This window comes from Petromyzon marinus, chromosome 47, assembly GCF_048934315.1.
Source record: "Petromyzon marinus isolate PM22_M1 ecotype Great Lakes invasive population chromosome 47, UKy_Petmar_22M1.pri1.0, whole genome shotgun sequence".
NCBI classification, from domain to species: domain Eukaryota; kingdom Metazoa; phylum Chordata; class Hyperoartia; order Petromyzontiformes; family Petromyzontidae; genus Petromyzon; species Petromyzon marinus.
The window spans coordinates 7,686,309-7,711,915 of NC_133713.1; the positions used below are offsets into that span (position 1 = coordinate 7,686,309).

General features: G+C 48.8%; 1 protein-coding gene across 35 annotated transcripts in view; it reads right to left on the reverse strand.

Annotated features, from left to right (window-relative positions):
• Positions 1-25,607, reverse strand: part of MBNL1 (muscleblind like splicing regulator 1) — a 165,772-nt gene that overhangs the window by 25,014 nt on the left and 115,151 nt on the right. For 19 of the 35 annotated variants that reach the window (XR_012947041.1, XR_012947042.1, XM_076074339.1 and 16 more), the window contains 5 exons: positions 20,975-21,259; positions 12,951-13,007; positions 7,955-8,108; positions 3,632-3,694; positions 1,070-1,105 (listed from right to left, as the gene is read on the reverse strand). Coding sequence is in view for 30 of the 35 variants with exons in the window: in XM_076074339.1 (XP_075930454.1) it covers positions 1,070-1,105; positions 3,632-3,694; positions 7,955-8,108; positions 12,951-13,007; positions 20,975-21,259 (595 nt within the window). In the remaining 5 variants the exon portion in view is untranslated. The remainder of the gene's footprint in view (positions 1-1,069; positions 1,106-3,631; positions 3,695-7,954; positions 8,109-12,950; positions 13,008-20,974; positions 21,260-25,607) is intronic. The other 16 variants (XR_012947043.1, XM_076074343.1, XM_076074352.1 and 13 more) reach the window with 7 other exon arrangements.

The window sequence follows — 25,607 nt, forward strand, 5'->3', positions numbered from 1 at the left end:
CATCAAGCACTCGGTCACGGCGCACTTCCCGAGACACATTCGCGGCAGCGCCGAAACACAAAAAAGCTTACACGGGTTTGGTCGATGCACTTCAAGCCAGCAAGCAATCGCAACCGTTAGCGCCCACAGGTTCACCAAAGTCAATCAAACGTTGCCGGTGTATAAATCTTTAATGCAAACAAAATGGAAAATGTAAAGATCTGAAGGGGCATTACGTTAGATGATGGCTTTAGCACGAGCAGAAAATCAATTGGACCTTTTTGTTGCCTTTTAAAAATATTTTTTTCCCACCACCCCCCCACCCCCCCCCCCCGTGTCGTATGGTAGACATTCTACCGTGGCCTTCTTTGGTTAAAATCTGAAAATCAATAAGCGCCGCATACTAGTTGCATCAGCGGCCGTCCCTCCCTCGGAATTAACAGACCGTGCCCCTCGCACCTCAAACACTGAAACAAGTCCATGCAGCGCTTAAAAAAACACCCACACAACCCGCCAACAGCCCCCCCCTCCTTTCCTTCCCATCCCGAACAAATGGCACGTTACACAAAACCGATTCCAGACTCGCACATTTCCTCCTAAGGGCTGCTGCGTGCTCTGCATGGGTGACTATTGCAGGCCGACCGCCTCAACCAGTGGCCGAGCGTGATTTGGCGCCGAGGGCCCTGGTGAAAGTAAATGAAATGGCAAAGCAACCACCCTCCCCCCCCAGTCTGTAGCCCCAAAGCCTCTCCCGGTCTATGGTCCCCGGCGTGGTTGCAGCACCAGCACGCTCGATAGCTACACCACTGGCCTCAACCTCAACACCAACAGGACGCCGTCTCTGTCTGTCCCCGTACTCGCCGCGACCACCTCTGACCCCGTAACGAACTGCGAACCCCGCCCAACAGGAGTCGCGCCCCTGCAGCATGAATGCACGGCAATCACAGATTTGGGATTGAAATGCCGCGGGGGTTGGGGCAGGGAGGGCTTGGGGGAGGGGTGGGCAGGTGGGGGGTGCAGGGGGCGGGGGGGGGGTGAGGAGACACCGATTCAACCGTGACTCAGCAGAAAAGGAGATCGCCGAACATACCCAGGCTTGTGGTGGGCGGCATGCACAGCACGGTGCCTGACAGGATGCATGCAGCGTACCCAAGGTGGAGGCGGGAGGGGATCGTTAGGAAGAAACGGGGGGGAGGAGAATCAATAGGTCCACATTAGGCTTAATCAGATGCCAATTTCCAGACCAGATGGTTGCCTGTTGCCTCCCGAGGTGCACACAGCGTATTTCATTAAAACGTTACACTGCCGGAATGTTGCATTAAATTTGACGATTGCCTTCGCGGGTTTTTTTTTTTTTTAACACACACGATACATTTACTTTTTTTGTCAAGTTTAGCGATACTTTGTACTTCATATAACACATCACGAAACTTCAGTTTAACGTGTGCGAGTTGTGGTGATGCGACCGTTGCGGCGTGTGTGTGCGGTGGCAGCGTGCGTGACTACATGCTCGGAAACGCGGCCAATTCATCAAAGAAACAAAATACAAATTTGAAGCAAACAAAAAGAATATCCGCAACAAACACAGCAACGAACGATTAAAACCATGTTACGTCCGCTCGTACAATGAAAACGGGCCGGGAGTCGAGAGACATTTTTGATCTCGGGAAAATTTGAGCAGCCGCAGAGATCCTCCCTATACTTTGCACTCCAATTGTGTTTTTGTATTGCTTGTTGCTGTAACTTTCTGACCCACCCCTACTGGACTTCTGTGATGTTTAGTTTGCCGTTCTTCCTCCGCACCTCTGATTAGCACGGTACGAAAGAAGTCCAACATACAAAAAGAGCTTCAAAGCTCAAGGAGTTTCTCCGGGAAAAATAAAGATTCTGATTCTGATGTTGAGCAGAACTAGAATCCAGACGTGCTTCAAATTGTTCCGTATGGTGGACTACGGGTTCCTCGGGCCTGAGAGCAGGCAAACGATCATCGGCGGCACTCCATGGCAAGCGATCGATGCTAACAAGGTGACTGGACCCCCCCCCCCCCCTTCTCTCCCTCCCCTCGCCCCTTTTTGTTCTCAGGGTCACATAATGCGCAACAGGCAGCCTTCAGGTGCAGAATTCGCACACGGGAGGAGGAATGTCTGGTTGGTGCAGTCAGCAGGACACGGGGGGGACTTTAAAGAGCCGAGCACCCGAAGGCACCAGCGGGGGTGTACCATTAGTTAGGGCAGGAGGGACAGATTGGCTGTGAAAGACGGTGGGTGCAGAGCGAGAGAAGACGGTTAATTGTATTTATGTGGTTACATGTAAATACGTAAAGCAGCATATGTCAATAGGAATCAATTGTGCCGGAAAGAAAAAAGAACTGGTGGGGGAATTCAAAACTAATTTATTCACCACCACGTACCAAGTCGTACATTAATCTCGTAAAACGGCCCGTTTAAGAATTTCAACGTCAATTTGCATTCGAATCGTTTTGAACGTCGCTCTCCACTGCAAACGACCGAAATACAAATTCTTTCCAGAGCTTTCAATCTAAATCAGGCGTTCCTCGCTTGTCGACGTGAACCTACGGACGGACGAGCCGTTGTCACCCTAGTCCACTGTCGTTGGACTCGCGTCGGGAACCCTCCAGCGGGCGACGCTGCAAGCATTAGCGAGGGTAAGGGGGGGGGGGCACGTCTCAACGACGGGCCCCTCGAGAGCGCACGGTTGAGCGAGCGCACGCCCCGTTGGGACCACGCCGACGAGTTAGCCTGCCCGCGGACTTCCAGAATGCCACACGGCCGGCCATACTTAGAATCGTTCGTCCGCTGAATTATAGCCATCGCTCGAGATACCCTGGGGCTGGCTAAAGCTTTATTGTTGAGGGAGGTTAATAATGCTGGAAGAGAATTGCTGGGGTCTATTGGGGAAACCAAGCAAAACCAGCATTGCATTGTTCACGCTCAGTCCCATTGCTTGCGCTTGTGGAAAGCCATGGAAACTTGAGTTTTAGAAAAGAAGCTTGGCACTGCCCAAGATTTTTCTGGGTGGTGTTTTTGACGTAAAAAAAATGGTTTTGAAAATAAGGCGCGTAGCTGACCATTATAATTCGAGTGCATAATCGGTAAGCACAGGGATGGGTTAATGGCTGTGGGTGGGGAAATAGCAGTTGGCTGGCACAATAGGCACTGCTACATGCCTATTCACAGTCGTGTCTGCTGTAGACTCCGAGTGGCATTTCATCGGTACGCTTCCAATTCAGGACGTTCCAGTTGCAGTCGAATCATTTACTCTATTATACGGCACGCCAACCCTCAGTTCCGAATTACGTCGATAAAGTAGTAGTGTGAAATAAAATTGACACAAATTTAAAAAAAAAAAAAAATTTGCAATAAATAAATAAAAAAATGCACGCGCGGGCGGTCATGAATGCAAAGCTGACGGCGTCGTGAACTCAAACGAGGGTTTTGCCCCGCAGTCGAAGCGCAGCGCAGACAGAGAAGGGTGCGGACGGGGGGCCGGCTCGCAAGCGACGTCGGGAGGCAGCCGCGGCAATTAAAAGGACAGCTTCAGGAATGTCGATTAGTAACGAGCTGAAGCGCGCGAGACGATAGCTCATCTCCCCCCCGTGTCACCCCCCCCGCGATCTCGCCGTGACCCTCACCTTGAGACAGTCGTCCGTACGTCCTCCCCATCATATGTGCATATTCGTGCCACTGACTTGGGTCTGCATACCACGTACCACGCATACTATTAGGCTCGCCACGAGTTACTTTAATATTCGTGAAGCCGTCCCTTTAAATGGCTGCGATTGCCGCAAAAACAACAACACAACGTCGCAATGAATGGAGGTGCTGTGAGTGGTGCATGCATCATTTAACAGAGCACAGGGGACCGGCCTGGACAATCGTGCGTGCGTGTGCGAGCTGTAGGGGGTAACGATGCAGAGTTCCATAGCTTGATATCGGTTATTAAGCTCACGATGCGTGCATCAAATCGCGTGTGCAAGGACCGGTGGATTTTCACTTTGTGTGCATGTTGTAGTGGGTTCACTCGACCTCTGCAGCCACCAGGGCAAGGGTCGACAGACCTGCAGCTCCGGAGCCGCGCAATCACGAGCCAATTACGCAGCGCCGCTTTCTTTACAGGGGGCGGCCTTTGTTCTCTGCGGCATAGCTCGAGCTACGTATAAAAGACTAAAGGAGCGCCAGGCCGGGCGCTGCGTTCTCTTGCATCGGGCACGCAATGGGCATGCAGAGACCCACACGCTACAGGTGGAAGCGACCGAAAAGTATCCGTTAAACGGTCCCGGCTTTTGAAAATGCACCTTTTATTCCTATTGGTGCTACGTTTGTGTGCCCAGGCAAGCCTCACCGAGTCTTGAGACTCGTTTTCGGGAGCGTCCGATTAAGTTTTTGCAATCGGGAGTGAAAATTACAATATTTCCCAATTAAGTAATTTCCAAGTAATTTGTTTTAAATTTGGCAAATCTCACAACAGTTGGCTCCTTCTTCGAATGACGTCACGGGATCTCTTTAATATCCACTGTCTTCTTCTTCTTTCGTATGGCAGTGTAAAAAAAAAGCAACAGTTTTAATGATCGTTATAAATGAATGTAAAAGTTCCTCATCCAGTCCAATGATGTGGTTGATGCAGTGTGGATTTCAGCGATACCGCCAGGATTCTTTGATCTTCCATTTATGGAACATGGACGAGCATCTGCCGTGCTGTGTTCGAGCGCGGTTCAGCGTGGTCCATAGTCGTCGTGGAATACAGAATCCCGGTACGTCCACCGTCGGATCGTGAATTATGTTTTTGTTTGCCACATTCATAGCCGCCCATGATTCAGACCACAAGAGTGGTGGTGTCTTTATTTTCGACTGCTAGAGCGGAGGCGAGTATCCAGAACGGTTTCCTAATTTTTACCCTTGGGTGTGGGGGTTTCCTTTAGATCTTGCTGGAGCGGCAGTGAAGTTGTTCATTATCTTGTTGTACTCCCGTGCCGTCGCATCATCGCGTCGGATGTTGGCCACGGGAGTGGAGTAGACTTTAGGGAACCGCTGATGATACGAAGCGCGTCGTTAACTTCGGCGTCGACAAGGTTCGTGTGAGGGCTTGCACCCCACACCGGGGGCACAGCGCTCCGCAGTGGAGTGAACCAGGGCCTGCGTCGATATCTTCAACGTGCTGCCATCGCTTCACCAGGTTGTTCCTGCAGGTTTCTGAATATTCACTCGTGCTTTCGTTTCACCTTTGCTTGTTTGAGGTGGTGATGGTATATATATATTTTTGGTTCTTTTGGTAAAGTCATGTAGAAGGGAAACAATAAAATAATAAAAATACAAAACAATAAAATTCTCACGACGTTTCCACTGCAACACAAGCAATCATCATCAGGTGTGAAAACCACAGCTTGTGTTGCAGTCGAAACGTCGTGAGAATTTTATTGTTTTATATTTTTATTATTTTATTGTTTCCCTTCTATGTGACTTTACCGAAAGAACCAAGAATATGAATCCCTGCAGTCACGAAAGCTTTAAATCTAAATCATCAGGTGTGAAAACCACAGCTTGTGTTGCAGTCGAAACGTCGTGAGAATTTTATTGTTTCATATTTTTATTATTTTATTGTTTCCCTTCTACATGACTTTACCGAAAGAACCAAGAATATGAATCCCTGCAGTCACGAAAGCTTTAAATCAAAATTTAGTGGTGATGGTAGTTAAGTGTCCGATCCACGGTAACTCCAAGATACCGAGGGTGTTCATCATGCCTTAGCTTCGCCCCACAGAAGTTAACGATTAACGTTTTCGAAGCTTGTCTGTTGCTCAGGTGGAAGACGGAGACGACGCTCTTCGATGGGTTAGGCTTTAGGCACAAATTCTTGAAGTATTCTTCCAGTCTTCAGATCTTTTTGGAGGATTGCCTCAGTGTCCTCCATTTACCGTGCTAGAGTTGCGAGTGCGATAGCATCCGCATATGTGAACTTACGGCAAGATGAGCTGGAATGTCGCGAGTATAGAGATTGAACAGCGCTGGTGCCAGGACTGATCCCTGCGGGAGTCCATTGTTCAATCTTCGTGGGCTGCTGGCAGCTTCACCAAGGTGGACGGTCAGCAAGGCACGGCTTTCGCAAGCTTCAGCAGGAGTCCCTTCCACCATACGGTATCATAAGCTGAGAGGTCAATGAAAGCTGTTGAAGTTTTGAGCTGGCGTTCGAAACCGGCTTTGATGTGACTTGTTAAGGCAAACACCTGGTCATCAGCCTTTTGATTTCCTCAAGCGTGGGCATCAGCCTTTTGAGCAGAAGCCGCCTCCATTAGTTTGTAGCAGACGCTGAGTAGGGGCAGGGCGGTAGTTTGGAGCGTCCGATGCGTCCTTGCCTGGTTTCAGAATGGCTATTATCCTTGCCTCTTTCCACTGCTTGGGAAGAATGTGGCTAGCCATTTTCTCGCTCTTGGTCCCAAGTTCTTCATGAATTCTGGGTAAAAATCATCAAGACCTGAGGCTTTCCCGCATTTCAACTGGGCAATACCGGCATCTACTTCCTTCACCGAGAACGGTCGGGAGAATTCAGAAGGTTTCTTGGCAGTAACGTAGTTGTGCAATAAACTTCTTTGTAGAACTTGCCGTCTTGTGTTTTTGCCGATCGAAGTTCGTGAATTATTGATAAGCTGCCTATCAATCTCGTCAGGACTGACTTGCGGAGGTTTAGAGACTGTGAAAGCAGGCATACGCTATTATATGGTTAATGCGGCCTGTCGGACTCGAACCGCAATACCTCTGCAAGGAGCGGTGAAAATGCCCTGTCGCTGGCCACGACGAGAAAAGGCTCTGCCGCGCGAAGGTGAGACTTCCGCAACGCCGCGCCGCTTCCACCGCTCAACCCGCTGCGTCCGCGCGCTACCGCTGTGCGGGCACGTGCCACGGGCGACGAGCTGAAGCACCAAACACGTCGATAGCGAATGGGTGCACGCGTAGCTCAATATATAGACTCTCTGCAAAAAAGGTCTCACCTTCCCCCCCGGGGTCTTTAAATTTGCCACTTGGACCGTACCCGAGGGTCTTTGAAATTGGCACTTTCACCTTCGCCGGCCAATTTTACAGCAAAAAAGGTGCGCTTTGCGAAGCAGGCTAATTGAAAGGTTACTTTCTGGTTAACTTTCCACCCCCCCCCTCTCGTGCGTAGGTGGCGCACAGACAAACGCTCCGCTGGGTTCACCCGGGTCACCGTGAACAGACGCATTCGATGCTACCGGCTTCCCGACCCTCCAGCCGCCGCCGCCGCACGCACCCGACGTGGCGCGCGTGTCCATTTAAGACAAAGGTGGGGCCACTCCAAAACAGCGGGCGGCTCGATTTGCGTTGGAACGGGAGGCTGAAGTCGGGAGACGTGGAAATGGCGGGACCGCGGAGGGGCACGGCGCCGACTGGAGCTTAGAATGGGCTCCGCGTTAATGTGTCCTGCTTGCCAACGATTTTAACGCCGGCACCCGGCTGTGCAATGAATTATCACGTTAGCGGGGGAAGGGGGTCAAGATTCTCTTCGTTTAAAAATAATTCGTTTGTTAAGCTTGTTGCAGCCCGTTTGGGTCGTTGGTCGTTTTTTTCCATGTCATTTACACATTTTTGCTCTCTTCATTGGCCGGAACCTATCATTATCACGTCTTATGCAAAACCAGTAAATACATCGATTCTTACACGCGCAATTCGATGCGGGTAACGCGCAAACGTAGGAATCGATTTCAATGGATGACGTGTCGTCGTCGTCGTCGCCGTTGCATGTCCATGGGGGCGGCAATCTTAGCAGGCTAGCAACGCTACGTCGAGACTCAGCTCCAGCTCCCATCGCCGGGCTGGTGTTGGTCACCGACCCCCACTCATGTGCCGTGCCGGCCTTCAAAGGTGCTCGCTAACAGCACTTACCCCAAGTCAGCTCAAGGCCATAGGGGGATCTTTGTCTTTGGGGGCGGGAGAAGCGTGCATACCAGGTGGGAGGAAGGTGGCCTGCTGCTGGAGTTGCATGCTGGCTAGGGCTTGCTGGTAGTGCAGGACGCTGGGGCTGAACATTGCCGTGGCCCCGTTGGCTTTGTCAAGTGCTGCTCTCTTTGGTAACGGAGCAAGGAATCCGGGGGGTAGCGCCTGCGGAAGGGGGGGGGGGTAGGTTTGGGGGGGGTAGGTTTGGGGGGGGGGCGGGGAGTGCGGGGGTGGAGTGGGGAGACGCCCGGGGCGCATAGGATGAAAGGGAAAGAGGGGGAGAAATGAGAGACACAAACAAAGAACAAGAAGCAGAAGAGTTACATGAATACTAAAACAAAGATACATTTTTGTTTCATGAATCGGGCTTCTTACTGTGATGTATGCCCACAAGCACGGCTCCCGTTCTGACCCCAGGAATTGTCAAGCCCGGATCTTGGCACAAAATAAAATACGAAGAATTATATTCATGTGGTTAACTTTTTTCCTTTACGCATGGAAACAAATTGGCTACGGTGCTCAATCACAGAAAATGTTACCAAAATATTACATTCATATTTTATGGAGTCCATTTTTGGAATAAATTGGAACCAATGGGTTCGTTACATGGCCACTCGGTAGTGCGTTCACCGCGTGTTGCAGAGGTTTGTGGTTCGGTTATAGCAGGCAACCCTGGTTAATACCATGGGTGCAATAACCATAAAATACACGCCCTCTGCTTCATAGTGGACATAAAGATCACGTGAAGTCATTCAAAGAAGAGCAGGCCATAACTGTGCTGGCGAAGTCATGGTCCAAATTTAATCAATTAAAAATGTACTCGCAAATGACTGAATTTCAAAATGCATAGCACTGATCACTGTGAAAACTTAGCATGACCCTCGTGAAAAGTGCCATGAGAATCAGCGAGGATGTCTTTGGTAAACAAGCATATTCTGTATAAAGAAAAAAAATAAACAATTATGTGCCATCATACAATTGAAAGGAGCCTTAATTGCTTGGCAAAACATTCAACCCGTTTGTTCGCAACGCTCACAATCGGAAGATTTTGGCATTGTACTGTCACACACACACACACATGCAGACATGTGCGTGCACACTTCAAAACCTACACGAAAGGTTACAACACTTGCTGCGGATGCTGCCACGGCAAACAGCGGCGTGTTTTGAAAACAGCTTATTAGCAGACAGCTCTCATCTGCATTCATTAATTAAGTATTGATGTAAGAATTTCGCCGCAACTGCAAACACAAAGGGATTCAAAATGGAGCCGCCTCGGTCATCCCACAGTGAAACCGCAATCTATACTCTCAAAGGATAAGGCATATTTGTCCAAAAAACTCGCACGGTTCATTAAGCCTTTTGGATTCTGCTGCTCATCTGGACAGCCACCCAGGTAATGGGCTAATAAAATGTATTTATTTTTTTACACGACATCCTAGCACTGTGTATTTTAGCGCATGTTGAAAAAGTCGCTCGCCGCGGCCAGCCCGATTATGCACATTGTCAACAAATGACATGGGACGTTACATTAAAAGCTACTACATGCAAAGTGAAAGACAAATGCGTTTCAGACCGTGGCGACATATGGGGCACCAACCTAACCGTAACGCTGCACTTGAGGCTGTCTTGACACATCAACGACAGAATATGGCACGCGTGTCTTGGTGTTCAAGGTTACGTTGAAAAATGTTAGTTGCGCGAGTATGTATGTTGAACTTCTTTCGCACACCCTATGTAGCCAACCGTACCAAACGAGTCTTGTGCGAGTGCTCACTATCCTGTTCCCGAAACATTTTTTGTGAGCACTAAATTAGCACCGCTCAAACACTAATTACACTAAACCTTCGATTAAATCACGAGTAAATCGTACAAAACATGCGACGCATTTCACGACTTTCATGGCACGTCTATTAAAAAAAAATCCTACACCCTGACCATAATACATCTGAACGCAGCAGTTGCAGTTCCATACAGGCCTTGGGGGCTGCATCGCCGAACGTGTCTTATGCGGTGACTTCACGCGGTGGGCTCTCACTCTTGGGCCAGGCCAACCCGAAGAGCGCGCTGCTAAACGTTCAGAGAACAGAAAAACCCTCGGCCACAAGACAGCAATCTAGCCTATTAAAACACGGCAATGTGACGTACTACGAGCTGACCCTCATCATCAGGGTCTGCATTGCGCAGGATTTAGCTTGAGACTGAAGTACGGTGTCGTCCACCAAGCGGCTTAAGAACTGGAAGTGAAATTTCACGTTTTCTGGCTTTGCCTGGAATCGTCCACCAAAGCGGCACGTGCCGGGTGCGTCCCCGCCCCGCTAGGCGGTACACGAACACCGTACACATAACATGCGGTAGCCCTACGGCAAGAGGGGTGGCCCGGTCATGCATCACTCATGCCAGGCTGACACGGAGCTTCGACACTGTAACAGCGTACGGCTAATCTGGGAAACTCAAATTTTCAAAGGGCCTGGAGAAAAGTCAAATTCCCGGGGCCTGCAGCAGCATTGCAGCTGTCAACCGAGTGACTGCAGCTGTCAACCGAGTGACTGCGAGGACCGCCGCAACATCCCATGCGAGGCGTGGTTCCCATTTTCCGCAGCCGCATGACGGTAATACAGCCACAATTAAAGTTCACTTATGCACGGAAATACTAACCTCGTTATTAAATTCAATCAGTGGCAGGGAATCCACATGCCTGGTTGCTGTTTAGCTACTCCTCGCAGGGCAGCACCTTGTGTCGCACCTTCTTGTCAAAAACCACGCGCGTGCGCGCGTGCACAAAATTCACCGAGCCTGAACCAAGTCACCATAACAACATTCACACCAGCAGCCGGAAAATTACTTCATGTCGTGTCTCCGAGAAAGTAAAATTCCTAGAACTAATGCTCACATACACATCTGAACATTGTCCACCAAAACCGCTGTGCAAAAAGCCTGGCGCTGGAAATGGGAGTGCCATTCGGGTGGAGTGGGCCGTGTTCGTCACAACGACGCGGGCCGTGTTCGTCACAACTAGGTGGGCCGTGGTCGTCACAACTAGGTGGGCCGTGTTCGTCACAACTAGGTGGGCCGTGGTCGTCACGACGACGCGGGCGGTGCGCCCCAGCAAGAGGCTTCTGCGCACTTCCCTTCACGGCACGAGCCGGGCCCAGAAGCAAGCGGAGCCTCCGCAAAAGTTTGAGGTTTAGCGCAAAAAGTAGACGCAGGCTCAGCGCTGAGACTCCCGTTGACGCAGGCTCAGCATTTCGCCTCTTGTCAGGGTTCATCAGGGCCAATAAAACGCAGCCGTGGATACGCTCGTGATGAAAACTGATGCTCGGAATGAGAGTGTCAATTTAAGACCCGAGCGTTTCCGTCATCGCCGAGATTTTATTTGCATCAATTTTGCTCGTTCCCATCGGAATTTTTCTCGCGCCTGAAAGTGGGCGAGTAAATAAATGTTCTCCGAGCCGTTAACTGGCTCCCGTTAGTCCGGCATGCTGCGCAGGCACGCGGGGGTTTATGAGACGGAAAAAACGCAACGACAAAGGGACTTGCAGTGGCGCAACAACACGGCTCCATTAACAAAGATCCCTCCTCCGCAGCAACCTGCGGCAACGCCTTATCGGAAGCTCGCTTGTACACTCGCTCTCTCGATCGTTCGGGGGGAGCTAGCGGTGGGTGGGGGGGGGGCTAGCAGAGAGGGGCAGCGTGCTGCTGCCCAAGTGGAGCACGCAAAGCGTCTAAGAGCACGGCGGGGGGGGGGGGGGGTGGGGGAGTAGGCTCCTGCCACCTACAAGCAAAGCGGAGCACAGAGGAGGCGTCCCGCGTTTCTTCTTTTTTTGAAGCCGTCGCTTAGAAGTGACAAGGGGAGGCACTGGCGCCAGGCATGCATTCATAACGCGATGTGTTTTTGCAATTTAAACAAAAAAAGTAATCCCCCCCCCCCCCAATGGTGTCACTTTTACAAACACAGCACCTAGTTTAAATAAAGTTACAAAAAGCTTTCCCGCATGTAAAACAATTACTGATGTCTTGGCACTTATGCACGTTGCATTAATTATATTTACACCAATGTCCGTGTGTATATATAGATCTGTTTTGTTTGTCTACAACTTCTAAGCAGCACAATTTACGCAAATTATTCGTTAGTTATGATGTTACTGTTGCTTATGTAATATAAATATTCATGCTCGAGTGTGCCAGAAGGCAGCCAGACGTGTTTAAACAAAAATAAAATTTAGGATGGATTTAGGCATGTACATATTTTTTCAATTGAGTATTGCTATTAAAACACACAATTAATGTTAGTGCATTTACCATTTTGTCAGTCTGTAGTCTATCGCCCAAAATATTTCAACCTGTGCGCAACTGTACCGTGCATCACAACACATTTCCACTCACGCTGGAGTTACGCGATTCATATTTGCCAGCGCGAGTTCATCATAAAAGTAACAAAAATTAAACATAAATCGAACACTGCACTGAATTAACATTCACATATATATATCAGAATAAAATTAAACCAATTAATAGGTGCAGTCGTTCTGATCATGGCAGAGGCTCATCACAACTCGAGAAAGCAAGCAATTCACTTTAGCTCGGCAGGTAAAAACACAGCGGCGGAGTTATCCATGTGACTCTGCTGCTCTTGAGCGAGAGCCAAGTGTCCACACGGGACACACCCGACAATGCTTTGGAGTCCCTCCTTTGTGTTCATTTCCTGGCGCTTGCACAACGAGCGCACTTTCCGATTAAAAACGCAACAAAAGATCGTGGCTTCGTTCCCTTTTTTTTTCTTACATTGCCGCTGTGAAGCCTCAAGCTTTGCAGTCAAAGCAACGCAAAGCTCCAGGTGCAACGTTTTAAAGGGAAAATTTGAAAATAACAAGAAGAACATAGAAACCGAAAGACAATGCTTGCGAGAGCTGAGCGGTTGGGGATCTGCCCTCCAGTTGCGGTGAACCTCTGCGCCCCCGAAACTTAAGCTAGGAAGCAAAGCTAGAAGGTGAAAGGTCAAAGTACCAGGTCAAAGGTGGCCTCGAGGGGTCGCTTGAGCGATTGGACAGCAGCCGACTGGGCCTTTAATTAGCAGGCAGCGAGCAATGGCAGCGATGGGCCAATGGGGAGGGGGGGGGGGGTTTCAAGCGCGTTAACACAAACAGCAAAGCAGAGGTGCGTCACGGGATTGGGGTTGCATTGTGGGTAGGTGAGGAGAAAAAACAAACACAAAAACACGATTAAATGACATATAACAGCGATTATACTGCAATGCGATAACAAGCCGCAATAGCACAAAGCGCGCGTTCAAACCATTTCTGCAAAGCGCATTCATTTGCATTCTTACGGAAATGACCACGTTCCATAGCATTATGTATGGCAATTGCTTTATAAAATCAGTCATGAATATAAATATACATTTTCAAAAAGAAATCTCATTGTGACTTGTGATTCGAAACTGAATTTGGTTAACAGCAAAACAGTCACTAAAAAGCACCGGCTAGAATCTGTACACCAAAGAAGAACAGTGACAGGTTGATCCAGTGAAAGAGTAATTTGGAAACAAATTCACGGCGAATATAATAATCCTTACACATGACTTATCGAGTGTGGTGTAGGTTAGTAAATGTGTACCAAATACTACTCTGGGAAAAATACGAAACTACAACGCACCATATTCCTTTCGTGATTTTCTAAATTACACTTTAACAACCCGGCATGTGTAAAAGCCTGCATGTGAAACGACCCTGCATAAATGGCAATTTAGATTTCTCCAATGAAACATTCACATTAACATGAATCTAAAGACTAAACTGCGACTGTTACAATGCAGACACCACATTCCCTGCGGGGGTCGGGGGCAGAAGGGAGGGGATAGGGGTGGTCCAGCTCTTCAAACACTAAACGTGCGTGCGTCATCGTCTACCCATGAGCGTGACGGAATGTCCTGTTGTTTCATGCCGTCAACGGGCCGAGACAAGACGAGATCGTAGCTTGAGCGAGGCGTGTGGTTTGTTGCCACTATGGTGGCGCCTGGGTGATGCCCACTGCCAGTGGCGTGGCTCTACACTCCGTAGAGAACTGCTACAAAAACCGAGAGTGCCGTTGCGACCGGGCGCTGTCGGATTCTCATTCCTGTTTTGCTTCTGCTTTGAAAAGTGGGGAAAACCGACCACCGTATTTTTTGCACCCAAGGTCTCGCCACTTTTTTTCGCACACACGTGAAGCCGGGAGGGGGAATTTTTTTTTACTTGTCCCAAAGATAGCGTGTCTCCTGGAAAACCCCAGCCCGTCCCGACGGCCATCTGGTGGCAACAACAGAGCAGTGGCGGAAATACGAAGCGAGGACAATAACGAGCAGAAAAGCGTTTCAGAGGGTAAAAGCACAACAGGAAATCCCAGCATGCCTTGCGCCCCATCAAGCTATGAAAGCCCTTCCACACTGCCTCGTTGTCCTATTACTGGCACCTAAAATATAAAGGTCACACAACACTCAACTCTTGAGCCGGTGGTTGCTGTATAGGTTGCGCTCTGAAGTGGCACAAGAAGGGCGCTATCATCTTCACATGCAAAGCATGTCGGGACTTTCTGTTGTGCACAAAACGCGTACAAAGCAAAGCCCCTTTGCAATGTTTATTATCATTACGTTTTGTTTCGAAAACTGCACCCCCACTTTCCGGCCAAAGAGATTTTTTTTCTTCTCTTTCCCGTCAACTACAGGAAGTAGGAATTGAATGAAATTATTCAAGAATAAAATTATAAAGCAGTCAAAGGTGCACTTCTCTGAACGCAGCAAAGATGAAATTGAAATGCAGGCGAAGAGCATCCATCAACACTGAGGGGGGGGGGCCCTCTCTGCCAGGCAGGCCGGGTACGGCATGGCTGGATATGTGGCCAGGTATGGCATAGCAAGGTAAGCAATTGGCAGCGAACTACGGGCAGTGATGGTGGGTTGTGGGGGGGGGTTCTGTGTGAGTAGCCATAAACACCGGGGGGGCTCTGCCAAATGGGCTCCCGTGCCTGCAGACACACGCGTGCCGACACCACTTCCGACACTGTAATGGGGTCACGTGATCCCTGTAGCAGCCACTAGTGGCCGCGACATGCGCTCCAAAAGCAAGAATGGACAAACGAGTTTTGAACTGAATCGCGGCTAAGGATCGTGACAATTGTTGGAATAGCCGTGGGCGGGGATGAAATCGGTACATCCCAAAACACGAGTGTACTCGCGCGCACACACACACACATAAACAGTACACATGTACATGTATTATACATGTGGGAATTCATAACACTTTCCCCTGGAAATTTCACCTGGTGGTACGTGCGACTTATCTCCACAATTTTTAGCAAGCAGTTCACATCTCCCCGGGTATAATTTCCACGACCTCTTCTGCCACCCTTCGTGTATGCATACGCATTTTTTTTAATGAGCGACTCCTTTGGAAACGGTGAGCTCATGTTTGGAGTGGGAGAGGAGGAAAGGCAGGGAGGTACAGGAAGTGTTGTCAGGAGAAGGGCCTTTTCTCCGTTATTTGACAAAACATAACAAAGAGAAAGGCTGTGAAATAAATAAATTAGGAGCCATGTCTGTCAGACAGAATCATTTGTATTCTGTGGCTTGGGGGTAGTCTCAATGAAAAACCAAACTCTTGCATTTTAACCCAGTGTGAAAAATACTCTTCATAAATGTTTTTAATCCACTTTCCCGTGTAAATCGAGTGACTTTGGCTTCATAAGGTGCATGCTTGAAAATGTCGGAGTAAAATAAATACTATTGTGAAAGCGTGATAACATAGTGCCAGACGAATTTTTTGAAATATATTCTCACATATAATTCAGCATTTATCAAATGTAAAAAATACATTTAAACTAAATATATATTTAAATTTAAACGTGAAATTCTAATCTTACCAAAAGTTACATATTTTTTTATGGTTTAAATGTGTAATTTATTTATACATGGCGGGAGCAGTGGTGAAGTGGTTCACGCACTGCGCTATAAACCCAGATCCCGGACATCAGTGGTGGCGAGTAATGCCCAAATAGTTCTGGGCATTCCTTTCACCAACCAGCATGGTGAAGTACAGTCAAACAGCCCTCATGACCGGCACAGTGTGGGGGAGGCCTTCATCCAGCAGCGGATTGACAAAGGGCTGAAAAATGTATGTTTTACATATGTACATCAATTAATGTACGCTTATTTTTGTTGAAATGCCATATTTGTGGTAATTTGTGTTATTGTAATGGCTGCATGCCATCGGAAGAGTTGCAGATGAAAAAAACACTTTTTCAATGCATTAATGAGAAAGCCTAGACTTCTCTTTGTAACAAAATGCACACGAAGTTGTCTTTAAAAGGAAATTGCCAAGCAAGGCAGAACAAAAACACGGGCCCTCACCACACCACCGTCTGGAACAAAACCTTCCGAAACAAAGCATTAAGATGCAGCGGTGTGCCGTGCAAAACTTTTCAAAGGTGAAGAATCTCTATGGCTGCTGGGCCATAGTTTTGCGCAAAACGCAAGCACCAGGCAAATGGCATTTAGAATGCAAAGGCTTTCACCGGTGCTATGAACACGTTCCAATTGCTGGCAAACAACACCGACAGCCCCACGTGACATCCGCGCGGTTCGTGTCCAGCTTCAAGCTGAGGTCATTGTGGCCAAGGGTGTCCATGTCATCGCACCATCACTTGCTACCTACCGCTTGACCCCCTAGTAGCTAAGTCACCACCAAACTTTAAAGGTCTGCTCATAAAGTATCCCGACCGTCTGGCTTTTTTGGCCTTCCCCCTCTGGGTATCACTCCAATGCCCGCTGTCTCAGTAACTGGTTGACGTCCAAAAGTGAGAACTGCAACCCTCAAAGAAATTACGCCGCCCGTGTGGTCACCCTGCCTCCGCCTTCCCTCGTGATCCGTGAATCAAACAAATCAGTCGAGACGCCGGTGTGTAGCAGCAAGAATATTTTATGCGAATACTGTCGCAAGAGGTCACACGATTGGCGCAACGGTCCTTCGCTGACTATGCATGATGAATGCCTCGGTTACTTTCCCGCCTTCTTCCACCCTGGACACGTGTTCCCACCCATCAACAACCTCTTTCTCCACCTCATTACGAAGGCACTTTTTGTTGCCACGTCACTACCCCGAAATTCGAAGTTGCTAACCCTTTCATCCCAATGAGTTCTTCACATCCTCCGCATGCACGTGCATTCGCCAGCAGCTTCTTTCCAGCGAGTTTCTTGAAGTCTTATCTCTCCGACCGAAATATTAACCAAAGACGATACCCACCCTTGCCTCCAATGCACACATTAACAGTCGAGTTGACCTCTTTCAAATTGGTTGATGTGATCCTATCATCTCAACCTGTTAAATCTAGATTGTAAACTGACTTCTTTCAAACTGCTTTTTGTGTTTAGTTTGTTGCCCTTCCCCTGCACTTCTGATTAGTGTGGTTGGCCACGTATTGTGCAGAAATAAGTTCAACGCACATACTGCAAATTGTTTCTTAATTTCCTTCTCACAACTTCCGGTATTCTGCAGATTGGCCAAATAACCAAAGCTGTAAACTACGTCCCTATTCTCACTTATGCGCAAGCCACTTTGAATAACTAGTTTTAACCGCTGTACATACTAGGACAATTGAAAGCCAAGTAGGACAATGCATTGTAGACTTTGGCATTATTATTTTTTTCTTGGTGGGTGAATGAGACTGGTTTTCTCCAATGTTTAATGGGATGCCACAGCCAAACCAGCTGTGAAAAAGCCGACAATCCCAAAATGACTGTCAAATGCTCAAAAACGGCATATAAAGGGGTGTCCCAAGAAGAATGGGGGACACTGTAGGAGCAGACCTTGGAGACTGGGTGTTGACAGAGCAAAAAACTGCAAGATCTCGTAGAAGGAACCAATGGCGAGGTAGCATCAACATCAGCGGTGATGATCACCTCTTGACATTGACCACGAAGGAAACATGACTTTTTCATTAATATTAAAACACATTCATATTCAACTTCATGTTCGCGCAACCGAAAAAATATGCGGCGTGCAATTTTTTTTTTAAACAAAAAAACACGCAATAATTTGTAAACATGGCACGTAGGGTGGCGGTGGTAGTGGCTGCCTAATTGACTGCTTTGCCGCTTTAACGTGGCGCTGTGTGAAAAGAGAAAATGTGCGCCCTGTTATTGAACCGCTCGGCGTGCTGTGAGCCCAGGCCTCCTTTTGGGGGCGTATGCCACCGCTGCTGCAATGGCGGCAGCGCCACGAATATTCTCGATCCTCGGACGTGCTGCGCGTGACTCACTCTCGTCTCTCCAGCCAGATTCCTCTCTCCCGCATGATCCCCGCACATCTGTTCTGAGTCATGCCGGCGCTCGTCACCGACGCTTGCGGCTCGCAGTCACTCATGCCCAGGGCTTAATTTCTCACAAAAATATTTTCAGGGTCACTGGTAGATTGGAGTGGGTGGAATGTCACTAGGAGCCACAGTCATCATCATCAGCCATGATCATCATGCAGTCCGTCCCCAAGGAGCATCGAGAGTCAGTGATCCTTCGGCATCTTAAACGGTTGTTTGGTTCGTGAGAGTTTGCTTGTGACTTAACAAGACCAACGATACGCACCCTTCAACAGAGATGACATGCACAGTGGGCCGAGGACATCTCCTGAGATCCAGCTTCACCGGTCGTCACAGTAATCACCACTCCTGACCCTTGTCTTCTGGCTTATTGTTGTTTCTCTGTCTTCAAGACGCTGTCTCTCAAGCAAATGAGCAGCTTGAGCCAAGCCTGCGTTCCATTGCTATCAGTTTTTTAGCAAGCTTTTTAACAAGCCATGATCATTCCATTGGTGAATAAAGGTATCCCCAAGCTGCTTGCCATCTTTCACGACAGCCACCGCCATCGCGAGAGGAATACTAGATGTGGTGTGCTGGGTGAGGAAACATTTTCTGGGTTACCAATCCGGACAGACCCCGGCTGAAATGAAACCCCGGTTCAGTAGCGAGCGAGCATTGCATCAAAATACCGCAGCCCTTGATTTAGACCTCTCGAGTATGCAGTACCCATCTTCAAATGTTGCACCTACTTTAGCTAGTTCGTTGGCAGGTAACAGGTCAGCATCTTAGCCAATTTAATAACAAGTTCATAGAAGCACCGGCTACTTTATTGAACGTGTGATACATCAGTGCCACATTTATGTTCACAAGTACAAGAGCATACAATTGCGTGCGCAAACATATATTGCATGAAAGGATGGAAAGTTTTTAACCGTTTTTTTTATAGTTGAATGCTAAAGGTTTTTTTTTTATTTCTAACCAATCCCAGGATGCAATAAACGCTGTACAGATCACAGCAACATATATACGGGATTGATTTAAAATGACAGTGCATGCTCGCATGTACAGGCAGGGGCGGAGCCAGGGGGGTGACAGAGTAGACAATTGTCACCCCCGAAAAAAAAGAGAAAATCTGAAACATTCTGCGTATAAGTGTACGACACTCGGTCTGGCGGACTCCGTGCAACCGCATTGTCAGAGTGTGTCGCCAACCGATGGCGACTAGTTCAACAGCCTGACTCTCTAATCATTCTTGAAATTAAAATTTGTTGAATGTCACCCAGGGCTGAAAATCCTAGCTCCGCCACTGTGTTCAGCCCATATGTCACTTTAAAAATGCCACCAAATGGGGCTCAAAAGAAAAGTGGCAGGGAAACTGAGAACGTGAAGTGATTTTGTTAACAACAGACTTGGGGGTTTGCTCGACGCCCATCCGTATGAGTTTCTTGTCACCCGGATTCTGACTGAACTCACAGACGTCTTGACGAGCATTTACAACGTGGACCGTTAAGTGAGCCACGGCAATTGGTTACGAGCCAATTTTAACGCAGCCACTGATTTCCACTTTGCGGATATACTAAGGCTATAGTTTTAATGATACGATGGTGTGAAAGTAAAAAAAAAATTCGTGTCGGAACAGCTCCACGAAATGAATTGTTAGAATTTCTATCAATGGAAGGCCGCCTAGTGGCCAGGATCATGTTGTTGCGATCACCTAAAGAAATTACTCAAGAATAATTAATAACGGTAATTCATTTTTAATATAACGTCGTCCATACAAAATTGCATCACACAAATGTGGTCATTTGTTATGCCAAACATTTTTACCAATTATTAATTTGGACCAATTATTCATATACGTCTAATTAGTATTTATTTACACTGAGATAAAACTACACATTGAAAAACTAAAATGAGTTTGTAAAAAGGAATACGAAAATGAGCAAGTGCACAATGAAAAAAAAACTTTTAGTCTTTTCATAATAATCTTACATATAAACAGTACACGGCCGGTGGAGCAGAGTTTGATTCCCGGCCAGGAGTAACATCAGTGGCGAGTTATATCTGAAGAAACTAAAGGCCCCCACTCACTAACAACTGCATTGACCAGGGTAGTGAAGCATAGTCAAACAACCCCGCATGATCCACATCATGTGGACTGGCCTTAATCTAGCAGTGGATGGGATTTTCTTAATTTGTATTACATTTAAATTATAATTTATAATATGTGCTACTCGTACTGTGCGCACAAAGCTATGCATATCAACCGCCAATTGTCGACAATGCAATGTAAAACTTGTGAATTGCGATTACTAGATGCATAAGGCTGTTGTGTATGTTTCTCATACTTCGCGAGATACACTTTCAAACAATATAAACACCAAATCCCAAAGAACGCGCTACTTGCCATTCATAATGTCATTCATAATGCCAATACCTGCCATTCCTTACGTTCCCTGTAAAAATGTCGCATTCGGAGACTTTTTAACACGGCGTCTCACGCCCAACGCGAAAGCTGCAACGTGACCACACCGAACGAACGCGGCAACGGCCGCGGCCACGACCGCTGCCGGAGTTCCGCCGTGCATCCGCTTGGCTCCCCCCGGCGGCAACGCGTCCGCGCTTTCGGTGACGACGTGCTGGTCGAGGAGGACGACAGCGAGGAGAAGGGAGGAGGAGGAGGAGGAGGAGGAAAGGAAAGCACTCACCATCGCCGCTGCGGCTGCCTGAGCCGCGGCCGCCGCCGCCGCCTGGTGCTGGTGCTGATGCTGGTGCTGCTGCGCTGCCTGCTGGCTGGCCTTGAGCTTCGCCTGCAGGTGCAGCGGCGGGTGGAAGTACTTGCACTTGTCACGCGAGCAACGGCCCTTCACGTGGTCCATGCACACGGTCACCGTGTTGTCTGCCGAGTCCACCGCCGTGCTCTCGGCCGGGTGCGCGAAGCGGCACTCGCTCTCTCCGCGGCTGCAGTTGCCGCGCTGGAACTCGCGGCACACCTGCGGGCCCACCGCCAAACCACCACCCCCAGGGGGGGACGGAGCGCCATGCCGGAGGGGTTAAAATCGGCGCGCTCGCTCAAATCGCTCGTCAGTCGCGTTTGCAAGCAAGTGGAAGAACAAGTCTGCCCGTCACAAAATCACCCGGAATACACCTGATTTCCTCCGAGTTCAGAAGCCACGTGGGGTTGAGCCTGGATTGTGCTTGCATGGGCGACCACCACATGCATAAAACAGGTTTTTATAGGCTCCTGTGAGACTAGGTGACGGTGGGCTAAATCCGTTGCTGATGCTGTACTTCTACGTTGACACATCCATGCTGCCAGCCTTCACCCACCCCGCACTGACAAGCGTGGCGAAGTATGGTTGAAGAACCCACAAAACTCGCATGGCGAGGACCGGCTTCTCTTCCAGCAGTGGATTGACAAAAGGGGCCGACTTATGTGCACAATGAGCATCATGGTAGGATGAACATTTTCCCCAACTCATCAAATATGGCGATGGGATTTTGATGCTCACGGAGGGGTTTCGCTAACCGATGCCCCGCCGCCGCTGCCCCACCGTGTCAGTGCCAAACTTTTTTTTTAATTCCCACGACATCTCAATGATTCACGTGTTTTCGTTTTCTCATTATCCGTCGGCTGTGCTAACCGATACTAAATCCCCTCCAATGTCCGCATGTGGTGTTTGTGATAAACAGGTGCCAAACGGTAGGCTATAGACATAAACGTAACATGCGATATGCACCCTGCCCTTTAACGGCTAGCTGGGAGCTAGCAGCACAACCACACATAGCATTTGGCAACCTCGTGAGACTGCTGAGCCTGGTACTGCAAATCACCCTCCCCCCCCCCATTACTCTGCCTCCCCTTCCCTGCCACGGGCGCTCGTCTTGTGAAAATACAGCCGGCTTGCATTGCAAACGTGACACGCGAAGGCTACACCCCGCACCGCCGTTGCTGTCACGTTAGTAGAAAATATATATTATTATAATAAATAAATATCATCATAATAAAAACACCTCTCGCTCTTAATTTACCGCGGCTGCCATCGTAGACAAAACAGCGGTCGGGAGCAAGGACGGCTCAAGCAGCAAGGCTTCCGTGTCGGCAGCAAGGCAGGAACGAAAGTCACTATGAAAAGGTGACACGTAGGCCAAGAATTGGGCCCGACCGCTCCCGCGAGGAGGCGGGCGCTGTCGTGGCAAGATGTTAACTGCCTCGCCTTGTATGCAGGAGGTCGTGGTCTCGATCCCGACCCTGACGCCTGCTGTATATTTGGAGTTTGCGTGTCTCTCTCCCCGCGGGTCGCGTGGATTTTTCTCCGGGTCCTCCGGGATTTTCCCTCCACATTTAGAATCAACATCGCGCGTTCAGAGTATTTGGCTGCTACAAATGTCCACGTGATAATCCACATTGCTGAACTATCATTTGCCGACAAGTCACTTCCGAAAAAGAGCTAGATAGCTCAGTGGGGCCTTGCCTAAAATATGAATTGTTATAGTTTGCTCTGTGCCCATTTACACGGGGAGATAGCTAATTCTCCAACCCGGTGTTGGCTGATGTTTGTCAACACCACCAAATGGGTGAACGTGAAGGGGAAGATGGGTGTGGAGGCGAGTTTCACTTGGGGGTCCGGCGGGGTAACGTCGCTTGCCTCCACCGCCTCTCGTTAGAAAGGGCTCCAGTGAAAAGCGCATCAATTTCTGTGCTTTGTTCTCTCAGCTGGCTTATCAGATATCTTCGTGTGCACATACCCATGGGTGGCGTGCACGATGGGACTTGTGCTGCTGCCGCACATTTCTCGTGTGCGGCCCAAGCAGCGCGGCGGTGTTTTCCTATCGCCGCCGTGGTATTTATACACTGCATTTTCGCGACCCAGTCTCACAGCCCTCCAGCAGGCTGGGGGGTGAGCTGGGTCAGCCATGGCAGCCGGCGGTGTCAAATCGCCAGGCCTGAATGTGGTAAATTTTGCAGCTCCGTTGCAGTCGATTTGGAATTTGGACTGAGACTGCCACACAATCGAGAGAAAAAAAATCACTGGGCATTTCTGGGAAAGGAAAAAACTGATTCCATTTTGAATTCCACTGATACTGCGTAGCCACTCAGAGACAAATACATATATCGAACATCCTCTAGAGTACTGTCCGTGAGCACCTATTAAAGCCAGACCAGCGCACAAGTCGCATTAACTTAACTCAATCAACGATTCTTCTTCTCAGATCGCTTGTTTATCAGATGGGCTTTTCATCTCGTCCATCCCGTTCCATCTCGTCGATGCGGTCTTCAACCACCGTAGACTTTTCGGTCCACTTCTATCCACACATTGGTCAACTTTGGAATTGTCGTCATTTTTGCCTACGTTCTTATAACCTTGCTAAATTCAAGATAATATCGACGCTTATTTTTTTGCACGGTTGCTGCGCGTTGCGAGCCGCTGGGTATTTTTGGGGCCTCCTCAAAGTCACCGCGAATAAAAAATTGGGGGGGGGGCGAGGGTCATGTGATCACCACAACTTCTTCCAGCTGCCAACATCTCCCAAGTGACCCCATGCGTCAGATTCAAACTCAGGTCAATGAGTCCGGAACGCCGCAAGCTAGACCACAGCACTGTCGCTACCTAACATTAGCCACACACACACACGCGCGCACACATGTATAAAAACACAACGGATCATCTCGGAAAACATGTACTATTAATTGCTTTCATGCTTTTATAGCTAGCCAGGCCCGCCAACAGGGGGTAGAGTAATTAAAGGTTACCCATACAGCTTTGAAAGGTTATCGCGGCGTAAGCAGCCAGGTGGCAAGAGTAATGAGGTGCTCAGTGCCACTCGCCGCCTAAATTTGGCGCACGCGGGCGCCGATCTCCTCAATCGTATTACACGCACTCAGCAGTTGGGTCACACGGCAATGATCGCCAAGACCCCCTTAGCAAGCACACACCAAGCTCGCACGCACGCATGCACGGACGCACGCACGCTCGCAGAGGCAGCGTGGACGCACACGCAGAGGCCAGTAACCGTCACTGGGCTCTCGAGAATTGCAGCCACATTTTTTTTTCCTCTCTTCCGGTTGTACAGGTTCACTCATTTTCATGAGCATGCCACCTGCGGAGCTACAACATAGACTGCCGTGCTGTGCTATGCTCCCCGCCTTAACAAAACCACACTGAGCAACAGGGTGAAGTATGGTCCCCCCCCCCCCCCACTTGTGCAGGTAAGACCTCATCGAGAAGTAGACTGACAAATGGGTGACACGAGTATATGTACACGCCAACCAAGTGGGTTGTAGATGTTGGAGATTGGTTGACAATCACTTGGCATTAAAGCCGGTGCTGACTGTGAGGTTTTATCAGATTCATGGTCTGGCTGGAGAGCAGAAATGTAAGGAAGCAGAGGTAACACCAATGCCCACTAAAAATAAAAAAATAAACTTTTATTTTACCAGGTAAGGCCCACTGAGCTATATAGCTCTTTTTCAAAAGCGACCTGGCCACAAATGATAATTCAAGGAAGTGGCTCATCATCACGTGGACATTTATAGCAGCCAAATAAACGGAGAGCATATTGATTCTACATGTGGCGGGAAAAACCGGAGAAAAATTCATCCACGCGACCACGGAGAGAACATGCAAACTCCAAAACAACCACAGGCGTCACGGTCGGGGTCGAACCCACGTCCTCCTGTATAACAGGCGAGGTAGTTAACATCTCACCACCGTGGTGAAAATTAAACACAAGGCCTACAGAAGCCACCTCTCGCAGGTGTGCAAGTGTTACCGTTATACGACAAAGAAGGTTTGCTCAAATGGGAAGAGAAAAACAAACCTCCAACGTGACTATTTAACAACAAAAAGTTAATTAGAAAACTATTTAATTAAACGAGCGCACTCCAAACAGCGGTGCATTTCAGTCGTAGCACACTTTCCTACATGAGGAGGGGGGAGAGAATCCCTCGCCTAGGCCGACAAAGAAGGCTCAGTCAATCAACTTAATGGCCATCTAACTACACCAGCATAAGCCCACAGCCCGCCGGGACCCAATGTTATGTTTGCCGGAGACGAAAATAACGCTGGCGATAGGACATCGCGACCGCCCCCACGCCCCTTGCTGGGTGTCGTCCCACAGATGCGCCCCCCATCCCCCCCACCAGCTCCTGTCGTGAAAGCAGAGGCTCACAAACAAGCGCCGCGCCAGCAAATATTAACAACCGTAGATCATTAGGCGAGCGAACATAACCTAGGGCGTGCGCCACAGCCATTGCGAGTTGTGCAAGGAGTCTATAATGTGAGCCGTCGCCGAAAAAAAAACAAAGCAACGAACGATTAAATGCTGTGAACGAGAACT